This window comes from Diceros bicornis, chromosome 3, assembly GCF_020826845.1.
Source record: "Diceros bicornis minor isolate mBicDic1 chromosome 3, mDicBic1.mat.cur, whole genome shotgun sequence".
NCBI lineage: Eukaryota > Metazoa > Chordata > Mammalia > Perissodactyla > Rhinocerotidae > Diceros > Diceros bicornis.
Window position 1 is genome coordinate 80,335,901 of NC_080742.1, and position 13,908 is coordinate 80,349,808.

General features: G+C 50.3%; 1 protein-coding gene across 1 annotated transcript in view; it reads right to left on the bottom strand.

The window, feature by feature from the left end:
- Nucleotides 1-3,854, bottom strand: part of LOC131400039 (plexin-A4-like) — a 177,668-nt gene extending 173,814 nt beyond the window's left edge. The window contains 3 exon segments of the mRNA XM_058534702.1: nucleotides 231-324; nucleotides 3,272-3,436; nucleotides 3,832-3,854. Coding sequence (XP_058390685.1) covers nucleotides 231-324; nucleotides 3,272-3,436; nucleotides 3,832-3,854 — 282 coding nt within the window.
- Nucleotides 3,855-13,908: the final 10,054 nt, after the last annotated feature.

Consider the following 13,908-nt stretch of genomic DNA (forward strand, 5'->3'; position numbering starts at 1 on the left):
TGAAACCCTGGACACCTCAGAAGTGATGGCTCCCCCATGCCTACTCCCAAGGTGTGAAATGTCCTCAGGGCTGCTCGCCCATCCCACCATCCCAGTACGCTGGGGTTCACATGCGGTGGGTCATCAGTGTCTGGGGTGGGCCTGCCTGAGTACTTGGGGACCCCACACCCTTTAGGAAAGCAATGTGCTGAGTGGGCAGCCCCCATGACCCCTGCCGGCCCTGGACTCACATTGATGTGCTCCTTCCCCCCGTGCTTGGCACGGATCTGGGGGTTCTGTATGAGGTCCAGGTTGGTCCCCCACACGGCGATGGGTGTGTTTCCACTGATAGGGAAGAAAGAAGGAGGCGTGTGAATACAGGGACAGAAATAGCAATGGCACTCGACGATGATGACGGCGATGACAATCAGACAGGCTGAGCTCCCACATTAAAGACGATGATGACCAGGAGGCAGGATAATGTTCCAGGGACAATGAGGACAAGCTGACTGAATAATAATAAGGATGAGCTCTCAGCAGCCAAGGGGAAGACAGTGATGACCAGATGTCTGTGGCCGCCCTGCACTGAGCTCATTCGGAGCGTGGACACCCCGTGGGGGCTGGGCCTGCAGCACAGCCCTCTTGGCTCCCGAAGCCCTCCTGACCTGAGCCAGCTGCCTCTCTGCAGCCCCCTGGTGTCTCCTCCCCCAGCCCTGGCCCGTCCCAAGGAGTTTTTTCACACTGGCGTTGGCCTAATGGAAGCCTCACTCCAGGCTGGCCCCCACCAGACCCTCCAGGGTCTGAGCACAGTCTCCTTCCCCAGGGCAATAACACTACAAAGTCCCAGTCAGATGAGATCCTGAAAGGCAGAGGCCCAGATACTGAGGAACCTCCTCTAGGAAGGCAAATGTGAAATGCTCGGGCCCCGGGGGGTCAGCCAGAGGACTGGATGAGGAAGGATCAGGAGATCCAGTCTTTGCGTAGCTTTTCAAAGGAAACCTGGATGCCTTTGTTCTACTCCAGGGCAGCAGGGAAGCTGACAAGGGGTGGGGGCTGTCTCCCTTGGGGGCTACTCAAAGGAAAGTGACCAATCACTTTATCCACAATCAAGGGAGCGTCTTCGAGAAGAATCCTACTATCTAAAACAGTTAAGTAGTTATAAGCTTGACGGATAAAGAATCCTTGACACCCACGTTCATTTCTACCCATCTATCCATCTGCCCATCTTTATACTCCCAGTTACTTCCCTCCCTTCCTCTCACCTTCCACCTGCCCCCTCTCACGCACACACACACTCACCCACACGCACACCCGCACATGCATGCAGGAAGATTCCTGTGAAACCCAGAGAGGCTCTTCTGCCCATGGCAGTGTTTGGGACTGAGCTCCCAGTGTCCAGCCTTTCCAGCTCTTCTCAGTCATCAGATGCCCCGCATCACTGTTCATTAGTAACCCAGGCTGTTGTAAGCAGCGTAAAGCCACGTGCTAGTTTGCAGACTTTGCAGCAAAAACACTGGAGCCTGCTGGCAGACTGGGAACGTGCCTCCCCCTCCCTCTTGATGTAAGCGTGACTCAAGGTTGGCTGCTGAGTGCCAGGAAGGACAACACCTCTATTTCTGTGACAATGACATGAGGGAGAACTGAATTAAACCAGGCTGTGAACTCCTTAGGGAGTTGCAGACTTTGTCTAGGCACAGGAGGCTACACCAACTTCCTGGACTCAGCGGGCCTTAGGGGCAAATCCTGGAAGAGCTTTTTACAGGCTACTTTCCCCTCTCTGTGTCTCATATTCATCTGCTTTAAGATCATGGCCAAAGCTTATATGGTTTGGGCCTTAGAAAGTAACCGCTGAGGACCACCAAGTCTCATCTCAGCAAAGGCTGCCTTTTGTTTGTTTGTTTGGGTGTAAGGCCAGGGATGGCAAACTCCGTAAAGGGCCAGAGAGTAAATATTTTAGGCTTCCCAGGCCATATGGTCTGTTGCAATTACTCAGCTCTGCTGTGGTGGTGAGAAAGCAGCTATAGACAAAACATATACCAGTGAGCACGGCTGTGTTCCAATAAAACTTTATTTACAAAAGCAGGCAGACAGCCAGACTTGGCCCCCTGTCCGGAGTTTGCTGACCCCTAGTTCAAAAGACTGTTCTCTGGACTGGACTCGTCCCTGCTCCCTGTCTCAGCTTGTGGAGACCATATCTTCATACTGTGTGTTTGCACCTCACTTAATTCTCTCAGCGCCCCGCAAGGGAGTTGACTGATGAGAAACCCTGGACCCAGGGAGGTTCACTAAGCTTTAAGGTCATGGTTGGTAAGCAGCGGAGCTGGGCTGAGCCCACTCCTTCTGATCCCAAACCCTTGTTCCATTCCCTCCACGCCCCCTGATACAGCAGGTTCCCCACCAGGGGCCTTGTTGTCAGGATGCCCTCTGCAGCACCTGCTCATTAAGATGCACCCTCCAGGGCCTGGAAAAGCAGACTCATGCTGTCTGCCTGAAGCTCCTCCCCTGAGGTGAGATGCCACCACTCCAGAGACCCACCAAGTGGGCAGGGCCCCTAGGGATCCTGGAGTTCCCAAAGCCCCAGGTGACTCTCTCAGGAGGTGTTGGCCCGGGAAGATTACGCAACTGGCCCAGTCAGCTTGTGACTGCCTGAGTGAGAAGCGGCACTGGAGGGTCTTTCTACAACAGCATCGACCTGGCTCCCTCCTAGGACATGTGTTCTCTGTTGGGCACCGGAGAAAGAGCAGGGAACAAGACCGAGGCCCTGCCCTTGAGGAGTCTGCAGCAGAGGGAAGTCAAAGTCAGCAGGCAGCTAGAGATCAAACAAAGGATGGCAGGAGGCTACAGAAGCACAGAGGACAGATGTTGGAACTGGACCCTGGTGGTCAGGACACACTTTGCTGCCAGAGCAGGTCAAGGAGAAGTCAGGTCTGATCCTACTCTCTCCTACATCCCTCAGCAGGACTGGAATTATGGCCCATATTTGCCAGAGGTGAGGTTTAAGGGGAGCAGGACTGACATCCTTGACAGTCACTGGGAGATGGGAACACGGCCTCCAAATGTACCCACCAATCCTCAAATTAGGGGCTCTTGCTGGTCAGAGCTTGGCCTCTGGGGCTGGGTTCTGCTCAGAGGTGCTCTCAGTGAAAGGAGGGAGCCCCAGCACGAAGGTCTGATTTGGGGGGTGCTCTGAGCCAACCCCAGTTCATCAGTCCCCAAAGCAGGACTGGGACCCAAAATTCTCCTTGGCTTTTGAGAGCTCAAGAAGGAAAACTGAGGCCAGGGCAGCTCCTACCTGACGATGCTCCACTCTGGCTCGATCCGCACGATGGTGGGGTCCTCCACATACTGGAAGACTAGGTCCTGGTGGATCTTGGCCCTGTCCACCTGCACCGTCACCTTCATCTCCAGCACCTCATCTGAGGACGTGGTGTTGCAGACGATGTAGGACGGAGAGCGCCTGGAGGGAGGGAAGACGTGGACTGGGCTCCCAGGTGTCAAGGAGGGATGGATGCTTGTCCTCTCCTTGTTTGTTGGGCTCCTCAGAGGCAATGGGCGAGCACTGCCCCAGATATAAAGTTCTGAGAACTACTGACAAAGACTGTCCTTGACAAAACTGTAGACAGGTTCCTCTGAGCCCTCTTTTTGACAGGGCCTTGTCCGTGTGCCGTCTTCAGTCTGCCCCGTTTTTAGCAAGAATCCTGCTAAGTCAGTTTAGCGAGAATCCCCCACTCTTGATATCTGAGCACCCTTGATATCTGACCAAATTCCTCATCCCCCACCCTCAAGGTCTGATCACCCTGGCCTGCCTTCAGCAAGAACTCTGTTAAGTTGATTTAGCAAGAACCCTCTTACCCTTGAGGTCTCCTCTTAGTCATTTTCCATCCACTGACCCCTTGGTCTGCTCATCTTTGCTGTATTTGGATTCTGCCTCATCTCTTTCCCCATTGCCATAGTCTTGACCCCTATTGCAACAGTCCTGAGTAAACTCTTCCTTACCATTTTACCAAGTGTCAGGACAACTGTTTCTTTAACACTATAAATGCAAGGCCTGGCCTGACTTCCAATCTGTCCCAGCCCTCAGCATAGCTCTCTCCCGGGAACACCTCTCTCTGCAGAACCATAAGCCTGCTGAAGGAAGGCCCCCAACCGCATCTCTTGAGTCCTGCACTAGACACACCTCCCGCCTCGCCTCCTCTCCACCAGGCTCCTGGCTCCTTCTGGGGCTGGATGGTAGAACCAGGGGAGAGAAAGTGGGCTGCCAGCAGAGGTTTAACCTCAGCCAGCTGGGGTGGCTACCCCTGCCAGCTCTCAGCAGTCCAGCAGCTCTGCAGCTCTCAGCCAGCTCTGCAGCTCTCAGCCAGCTCTGGGAGCTAACCCAGGGCCAAGGGGCTCTAGATTCCCCACTGTGTCCTGTGGAACCCTAGAGTTCTGCACAGTGGGTGGCATGGGGGAACCCACAACAGTGTGATGGGCCTACCCAGGAAGGGGTGCCTGGCAGGTCTCCAGACTGAGCCAAAACACCTGCAGCCAGGTACGCCCAGAAAGCCCTCTCCCAAAGGGAAAGGCCACCCTTGGAGGGAGGAGGAAACACTTCCCAGGGATCTGCTGCCCCGGGGCAGCCCCGCCCACCCTCAGGGCTGGGAACCCTGGAGCCCGCCCTGAGGTGAGTTACCTGTGGAAGAGACAGGGCTGCTTCCCAAACATCACCACCACATTGCTGCCCGCGTTCAGGTTAGTGCCCGTGATGGTCACTTGGGTGCCCCCGGACATGGGCCCCCGGCTGGGCTTCAGGTCTGAGAGAGTCAGCGTCTGTGTAGGAAAGGATCTGGCCTGAGACACAACTGGCACAGGGCCTGAGGAGGCAGCTCCCCACTCCCCGGAGCTGCCTTCTGGAATCCTTAGTAAGGTGGCCTCCCAGACAGCTGGCGCAGTTTTATTACGCTTGTGTGGATAGGTAAGGTTCTGGACCCTGAGAGTTTGCACCTCTGTATTAATAACACCAATAATAATAATAGCTGTTATGCATGATTTTTTAGGTGGCAGGCTTTATATCTTCATCTATATATATAATTCAATTGCCCGATCAATTCTACAAGGTAGGTATTACTACCCATCTTACAGAGGTGATTCAGAGAGGTTAAGTCAAGTCCCCAAGGTCACACAGCTACAAAGTGGCATGACTGAGATCTGACCCAGGGGCCTCTGATGCTCCACCACCTCTCCAGTTTCCTGTCTCCAGTCTCAGTTGCTTTCAAGATGATTTGCCCCTTCTACAGGCCTCTCCAGAGAGCTGCCCAAAGCTGGCGGCAGGCAGCTAGAGCAACGGGATGTGAGGGCCCCAGGGAAACCAAGGGGGAGAAGCAGAGAAGGGTCAGCGGGCTGAGGGTTTGGGGGGAAGGAGGACCTGTGAGTTGAGGATTTGGAGTTGCAGCTTGTTCTTTGATTAGCATTTTAATGGAAAAAACTTTCCTCAGTCCCAGGTGAGAAGCCTGTATCTGCATTTAAATGAAAATTTCTCTCTCTCAGGTCCCTTGAAGAATTCTGCACCAAAAGTGGAACCTACGCAGCTCCGGAGCGGGCAGGCAACCTCCCCAGGAGAGGCCTCCGTCAATAACTCCTCAGAGGAGGAGACAAGGCCCAGAGAAGCCCGCACGCGCGCGCCCAGCTCCGGGCGCAGGGCACACGCGCGAGGAACATGGGGGAACACACGTGGACCACTGCGCCCGGCGTCCGTCCCTGCGCAGGCGCGCTAGGCGCCCGCCCCGCCGCTCTCCTGGTCCCCGCGGTCCCCAGCCTGGCGTCCCTGTAGCGCCCACAAATCTGAGGAAGGGCTATTCTGGCTCTGCTACTGGCTCAACGCGAGACCCGGACCAGGGTGGGGTGAGGCTGGGGAAAGAGCCTTTCCTTCTCAACTCCGCCTAGATCACGCTGTGAGACTTGAGAGAAGTCACTTAACCTCTCTGATCACAAAATCAGGGAGCTGGGTCAAAAATGTTTTTCTGGTTCTGTAAGTCGGAGTCACCTTCCACAGATGGTGCCTTTGCCCCACTGTCTGTAAAGGGAGAGTTTCAGACCTGGGTCCTGCTGACCTCCCCAGAGAGGGAAGGGAAAGTGAGTGAGTGAGTGAGTGAGTGAGTGAGTGTGTGTGTGTGTGTCTGTGCACAGGGGCTGTGAGGCAGGGGTGGTCCTAGAGATATAGTCAAAACTAGGGAAGTTAAGATATGGAGGGTGGGGGGCAAGGAGAAGAGGCCCCCCGGCAGCCATGGGTGAGGGCTCTCAGAAGGGGTACAAGGGAGTAACCCCTGCTGGCTTTGCAGTGGCTCCTGTCAGCAGCCGGCAGGTGGGAGAGATAGTCTATGGTGGGAGAGGATGATACGGAGACACGTTTTAAAGTTGTGAGAAAGTATTAATTATTCAAGTCGTGCTTCATAAATATTTCATAGTGGGTTTGCACAGGAAATCAAATTCTGCATTATCTGCCACCTCTCCACTTGGCTCCCTGGATGGAGGTAGAGGGAAGGGAGAGGTGTTCCCTGCATGGAGATCTCTAGGGACAGAACTGGTGACAAGGGCAAGAGTGCTTATCAGGGGTCCCTTGGCCTTGGCATTCGGATTTTGAGTGAATAAACCAGCACATCAGAGTCTGGCCTGATTTGTGGAGGGAAACTGAGGGAGACCCAAACCTTGCCCCCAACCTCAGCACTGAGAAGGGGCTCCCCAACATGCCCCAAGTCCCTAAAGGAGCCCCAGGAAGGGGCTCCCCAGCTGAATCAGGGCTCCAGAGGAGCTAGGGACTTCTGTGTGGGGCTCAGAGAGTGCCACCTGCAAGCCACCTAATGGAGTGGGAAGGCAGAGGGCTCTGAGACGTTGGGGAGTGTGAGAGAGGGGCATTCTGTCTCTTCCTGCCTCTCTGGTAGAAAGACTCATGGGGACCTCTGCCCCTCGTTCCCACCCTGAACCCCTAGGAGCTCTGTGGGGAGAACCTCAATGACCGGGCCCTTAAATGCAAACTGGGGTCTGGGGAGGAGACCGAGGTCCCTAGCACCACTCCTCCTCTCTTAGAGTCTTCCCAAGTGGACATGTGGCTCCAGGACAGTTCCTCAGAGGTGCCCCTCAAATGGGAAAGTGACACAAATCTTTGGGTCCCAGGGACCCATTGGACCAATGCGTTCTTGCCTGGTCATCTCATCTCTCCTGACCTGGCTTCCTGCTCCGACCTCTCCTCCCTGTCAGCCCCTTTCCCTCTGCCTCCCTCTGTTCCCATCTTTTGGTGTTCTTCCACACCATACCTATGCCAGGAACACCCTCCCACCGCACAAAATCCAACTGGAAAACCATATTCTGCCAGGTCTCAGAACAGATCCTGCCTTTCCATTGGCTCCTTCCAAGAAGCCTCGCCTGCCTTAACACCCTTCGTACAATTGCATCCCGCTGCGGGGGACAAACAGTCATGCAGGTAAGACTGATCTTTCCTGAGAGCAATAGGGGCTTTTGAATGTCTGCCACGTACATGTGTTACAACAGTTAAGCCAAGAGCAGAGAACAGCAGGCACATCGTAGTTGCTCAATAAATGTCCTTGATCCTAGGCCAGTGGTCCTCAGCCTGGGCTGCCGTTAGAATCTCCTGGGGAGCGTGATTTAGCTCAGGGGGGCACCAAAGCAGTTTTTTTAAAGCCCCTCCGGAGATTCCAATGCGCAGGGAGGTTTAGAGCTGCGTCCACACTGGGCTAGCAAAGAAATAACCTGGGCTCCATTCTAAGGACTTAGTGGTCTGACAGAGGAGCAGGGACACTGAGAGGCCACACTGAGTGCCAATGCAAACAGATGCTGTGGAGTCCCCGATGAGCATGAGCGGGGCCACCATGGGAGCTGGGGCTGCAGATTCGGAGGGGGCTGAGGAGGGTGTCCTGAGCAGGGTTTGGAAGAATGGGAGCATATGGCTTGGGGCAACATGGGGAAGGAGATAGAGAAGGGAAGGGGGTCAGGCCATGCAAAGGCTCAAGAAATAGGACTGGATAGGCAGGCAGCCCAGACCAAGGAGACCACTTCCAGAGGCGGTGGGCGCCCTGGGCTCTTCTTGAGGTGGGGCTGACATGGCGAAAATGGTCTCCTGCTGTGGTGGGTGATTAGAGTGGGCTCAGACCAAAGGCAGGGATTTAAGGAGGCCACTGCAGTGGCAAAGAGAATGGAAAGAGTAAGACTCCAGTGGCGATGGAGTGATTGATATCGGGCATTGAGGGAAGCTGAGCCACAGTCCACTAAGATGGTGGGCCTGGGTGGAATGTGCGGGGGGGGTCACTATTTGTGGAGCTGACAGCCTGGGTGGGTCATGGGAGGTGATGGCAGGACATCCAGAAGACAGTGGCCTTTGAGTTAGTCACAAAGGTGAGAGGCTGGGCTGGAGACACAGCCTAGACAGCTAAGGCCCAAAGGGAACACCAGCTGAATGAGGTAGGAGCCATTCCCAGTACCATCCACTTTGTCACTGCCAAGGGACCACAGGATAAAAACCGTTCCGGACAGTTGACTGGCCCAGGAAGTCCAGTGCTTGCTTTGACCATCAGCACTGTCCTCCCTCTTACCACAGTGGCCAGGTAATTTCAGAGCCAGCCCTCATGCCCAGTTTTAGCATCCCACACCACCCCTCTCCAACATTCGGGGAGTGTCGTCCCCATCTCTCTGACTCGGTCTCTCTCTCTCATATCTCAACTCTGCTGGGATAACACTTTATGTGTCTACAAATATGTATGATATACAATATATATATACACACTCTCCGTATATAAATATGGATACATTTATCACTAACCGTCTTAAGGTGTATTGGGTTTAACTTGGAAATTCCCTCGAATCCTTTCAGAAGAAGGTGGGGGTCCAAATCCTAAACAAATCAGTAAAACTATACATCCATTAAATCCATTATATATGTGTGTACTTCTATATGAGCTCCTGTGTGTGTTCAGGGACAGCCACTGTGTTTATAAGGACGATGGTTTTCAAAGAGTAGAGTGGGGACTGGAGAGAGCAGGGCCCAGGCAGGAAGGGGCGTCTGATGCACATTCCACGGCCCCCACCACCTTCACGTCTGTACACAAATGGGCACTTCTAGACTGTGGGCCTCCTGAGGGAGGGGCTGTGTTGGGTCTGATTCAACAGTGTAACACCCAAAAGCCAGGGCCACCACGTTATATTATAAAACTCAACCAATTAAGCAAGTATTTATCAAATAATCTAGTGAGTATTGTGCAAGGTGATAAACGGTTGTCAGTCGAAGGGAGAAAAAAGAAGAAAGAGGGGTAAGACGGGTGGAACAAGAGGGAGGAAGGAAGTAAGGGGAGGGAAGGGAAGGAAGGAAAGAGAGAAGAAAGGAAGGGAGGGAGGGAAGGAGGGAGGAGGGAGGGTCAAATAGGCTCCCCATGGCATATTTCAGGGCAGTTGATGCCCAGGCATAAAATCCATCACTCCAGGCTCTCAGCTCCTAAAAGCAGCTCAGAATCATGAGGAAATTATACCATCACAGCTGTCATTAACCTGAGAAGTTAGCTGGATGGTACAACAGTTTTGGAAATGATGCAGTGTGCATGGCAGAGGACGTGATCATGTCTCCAGCATCCCCGTCATCACAAGGCGTGGAGGTTCTGAAAGTCCTTGCTCCGCAGAACCCTTTGCCTAGGACTGCCGGGAGCTTGTCAGGCAGCTTTTGCAGGGCCAGCGAGGGTCCAGCTGGAGGGCATGTGAGGGTGGGGGAGAGATCTGCAGCGAGGCCATGAGATGGGGAGGGAGATTTGGGGAGAGGAGTTGGGAGGCGGGGTACCGGCGTGGGTAGAGGAAGGTGGAGTGGGGTGCAGATGAGATGTGGGAGAATGAGGTGGGGTTAAGGAGGTCATGGGATTGGGATGATGGTGATGGGGAAGGTGGGATAAGTGAGGATGAGATGGAAATGATAGGGTGCCAGTGTACAGGGAAAGGGCAGGGCATGGTAGACCTGGTGGCAATCATTGAAATCATACAGGAAATGATACTAGAAGTGATAAATCTGTTTTATGTAATTTTCACAACAATACCATGGGGTAGATGCTATTGTTATCCCTGTTTTAGAAATGAAGATACTGAGGCACAGCAAGGTTAGGCAACTTGCCCAACTTCCCCCAGCTGGTACGAGGCAGAGCCAGGGCCTAATCCCAGGAATCCTGATGCACAGCCCCTCTCACCTGCCCTGCCACCTTGCCACTCAGCCAGGAGCCAAAGCAACTTCCCTGGAGCCATACGGCCAGGCGCAGCACAGTCTGGATTTGAATCCACGTCTTCCAGACTTCCAAGGCTGCGCTCTCTGGCACTGTAGGACGGGATTCCCGTGACCCTGCGCTGGGTCTGCCCACAGAGGTCTAGACGGGCCCAGCAATCATGGTCATGAGGTCTGTGACCTGCACCTGGCCAGGCCACTGGGCCAGGACTCACCATGAAGTAATAGAGTTGCGAGGACCGGGCCATGAACTCGGGCCGACACACGGCCACACAGATCTCCACGAAGCCAGCGTGCTGGCTGGGCTTGGCCTCCCCCATCTCACACACAATCCTGCAGGGAGGAAAGGACAGATCCCATGGGTCACAGGACGGTCACAGGACTCCCAGCCGAAACCCGTGGGCCCCACACCTACGCAGACCCCCTTCTCTGCAGTAGGATCTCAGGGATGGTCAGGGAAGGAGGAGACTGAAGCTATCCCTGACTCCTCCCTGCAGGGGCTCCTCCCTGGTTCTCAGGAATGGAGGAAATGCGACCTACAGGAGTCTCCCTGGAGGCCCTTTGTGAAGTGGGGAGGCTAGGGGAAGGTCCCTGTGTTCTGACCCCAGACACTCAGCCCCTGATTCATGAGTTGTCCACTCAATTGTGAATTAGAGTGCAGGGAATATTTCAACCAAATAGTTCAGGGAATAGAGTGGGCAGGGCCCAGAGAGGTGAAGCAACTTACCCAAGGGCCCACAGCAAGTCAGACAGGGACCTTGGAGCAGACCTAAGGATTTCAGGTCCTCACCTGGGAGCTCTTTGCTCTCAATGCATGGACTGCCTCAGTGAAGTGTTTTCTGCTGCCAGTCCCAGCTGGGGGCCAGGCAGTAGAGGATATATTTGGTGGGGGTGAGAGGGAGTGTGGGCTGGGGGATGAGGAAGGAGAGTTGTAAATTTTTCTCTTTTAAGAAATTTTTGTTTCAATTACAAAATTTGTCTATACTCTGAAAACGAGACAGTACAGAAGTGTGACAGTAAAAGTGTCCCTTTCTTCACTCCTAACTTTTAAAAGTTTGCTATGTATATATCCTTGAAGACCTTCTTCTAGACCTATGCAAATATATATATATATTTTTTATATATATAATATATATATAATCTCCACTTTCCAAAGGAAGAAACTGAGGCACAGGAAAGGTAGGCAATCGCCTAAATATATATATTTGCACATATACACACATATGTGTATATATATGTATGTTTTATATTATGCATACAGATAAATGTAAATGTTACATATATAGACACATACAACTATATACAAACATACATATATAATAAGAAACATACACATGATTTTTAAAATAGAAGCGAAACCTAACTGCCCACTGTTCTAAACCCCTGTCTTTTTACTCAACAGTACAGCACGGACTTCCCTTCAGGTCACTGTAAACACAGTCCGCTCTATTCTTTTCAGCAGCCTCACAGGATTTCCTCCTATGACTGCATCATCACTTGTTCAACCATCCTCCTACTGATGTACATTTAACTGATCCCGATTTTTCTCCTATTCCAAATAATCCTGCAAAATGAACCAATTTATACACACATCCTTGAGCATTGTATATTTATTAGAATAGTTTTCTGAGGAGGGAACTTGCGGGGTCATTGTTGGTGCATTTAATGTTTGATGGGTAGAGAGAAATAATGGTCCCTAAGGGCTGTACCAATTTGCACTTCTATCAACGGCAATTGAGTGAGATTACTTCACTCTTTTGCAAACACTAGATATTATCAATCCTTTGAAAGTTTTTCCAGTATAATAGGAAGTGATCTCATTTTCATTTTTATTTTCCTGATTGCTAGTGAGGTTGGACATATTTTCATGTCTGTGTATGTGGGTTTTTAAGCAATCTTATACGGCCTTTGCTTTGACTTGTCTGAAGCCCTCTCTTATTTTGCTATTCGACCGTCCTTTTGTAGGAGCTTCCGAATTAGCAGTGTTAACTTTCGTCTGTAATAAATATTGTAGCTGTTTTTTCCCAGTTTGTCGCCTGCCTTTCAACTTCGTTTATAATGCCTTTTGTCATCCTGAAGTTCAAAACTATCTGTGGGGTTCAACTGCTCTTTCTTTTACATTATGGCTTCTAGTTCTGTGTTTCTCTTAGAAAGAACTTCTGGGTGAGAGTCCAGCAAAAAGTATATGCCTTCTGTCCAGATAACATAATTAATACATGTTCAGTGTGAAAAAAAAAAGAAAATATATAAAAGCATTTGCTATACATACATACCACCCCCCAGTCGCATCACCCAGAAATATCCATTGTCAACACCTTGCTGTACATGTTTCCAGTCTTGCTTTTCTTTTAAAAATTAATTAGGAACTCTGTACTCTGCCTGGTAACCTGTGTTCTCACTTAATATACCTTGAGTGTACGCCGGGTCATGGTTTTTCTGTAATGTTTGATTTAACGGCCGTGTAATTTACTGTCCTGTGCATATACAATAACTTATTGAACTGATTGATTCCCTGTTTTTAAACATGCAAATTGCTTCTAAATTTTAACTATTATAAGTAAGGCCTAAATAAGCATTCTTGCAAATAAATACTTGTGCATTCTGATTATTTAGGGAAGGCTCTAGAAGTATTATGGTTGGGCTAAAGACTTTCAATCTATATTTCCAAAGTGCCTTCTGGAAAGTTCTTCCCAAAGTACCCTTCCGACATGAATGGATGAATGTGCTACTTTTCATCCTCTCATCTGCACTAGGCATGACCTTTTAAAATTGTTCCCGTTGTTTTAATTTGCAATTCATTGATTACTACTGATGTTAAACATTTTTTTATGTGACTTTTGGTTCTTTGTCTGTCTTGAGAATTGCACATTCATGCTCTTTGCTCATTTTCTGATTATTTGCCTTTTATTTATAGAACCTCTTCATATCTTAAGAAAAAGCATCTTTTAACTATAATAGAGTATAACCATATTTCCAGTTTATAGTTCATATTTTTATTCTGCTTATGATAATTTTTGATGCACAAGTTTTAGAGTTTTATATACTCAAATCCCCTAATCTTTTCCTTTATATTTTTTCTTTTGTGGTTATACATAAAACACCTTCCTTTCCTTGAAATCAAATAAATTCTCTTGTATTTTCTCCTAATCCTTTCACAGTTTCAATTTTTAACACTTAACTCTTTAATCTGTCTGGAATTTATTTTGACGTATAATGTGAAATAAGGATCTGATATTGTATTTTTTTCAGGGAGTTAACCAGCACCACTTATTGAATGATCTTTCTTTTCCTTGTTGATTTGAAATGTCACATCTATCACATACTAAATTTTTATGTATCAGGACTCTTTTTCTGGGTGTTCTGTCTTATTCCACTGATCTAATACCACAATACTTTAATCATGTGGCTTTATAATAACAATTTTTATATCTGGCTGTGCAGGTCCAAAGTAGGGCATTTTAAACTTCCCCAAATCACAATATATCGGTAGAAGCCTGCTATGGTTTTGTTCTGGGAAGGACTCAGAAAGTTGAAGGACTCACAGAAAGATTTTTGGATAAATAAGCGATGGTGGACCGAGACTTGAGCCTTCAACCATCTGATCTACTATGAGTGCCTTAGGAAGACCTGGATGGAAATCAGGAAGAATTGAGAATGGCAGTATTGAGGGTTCCAGAATCACTAAA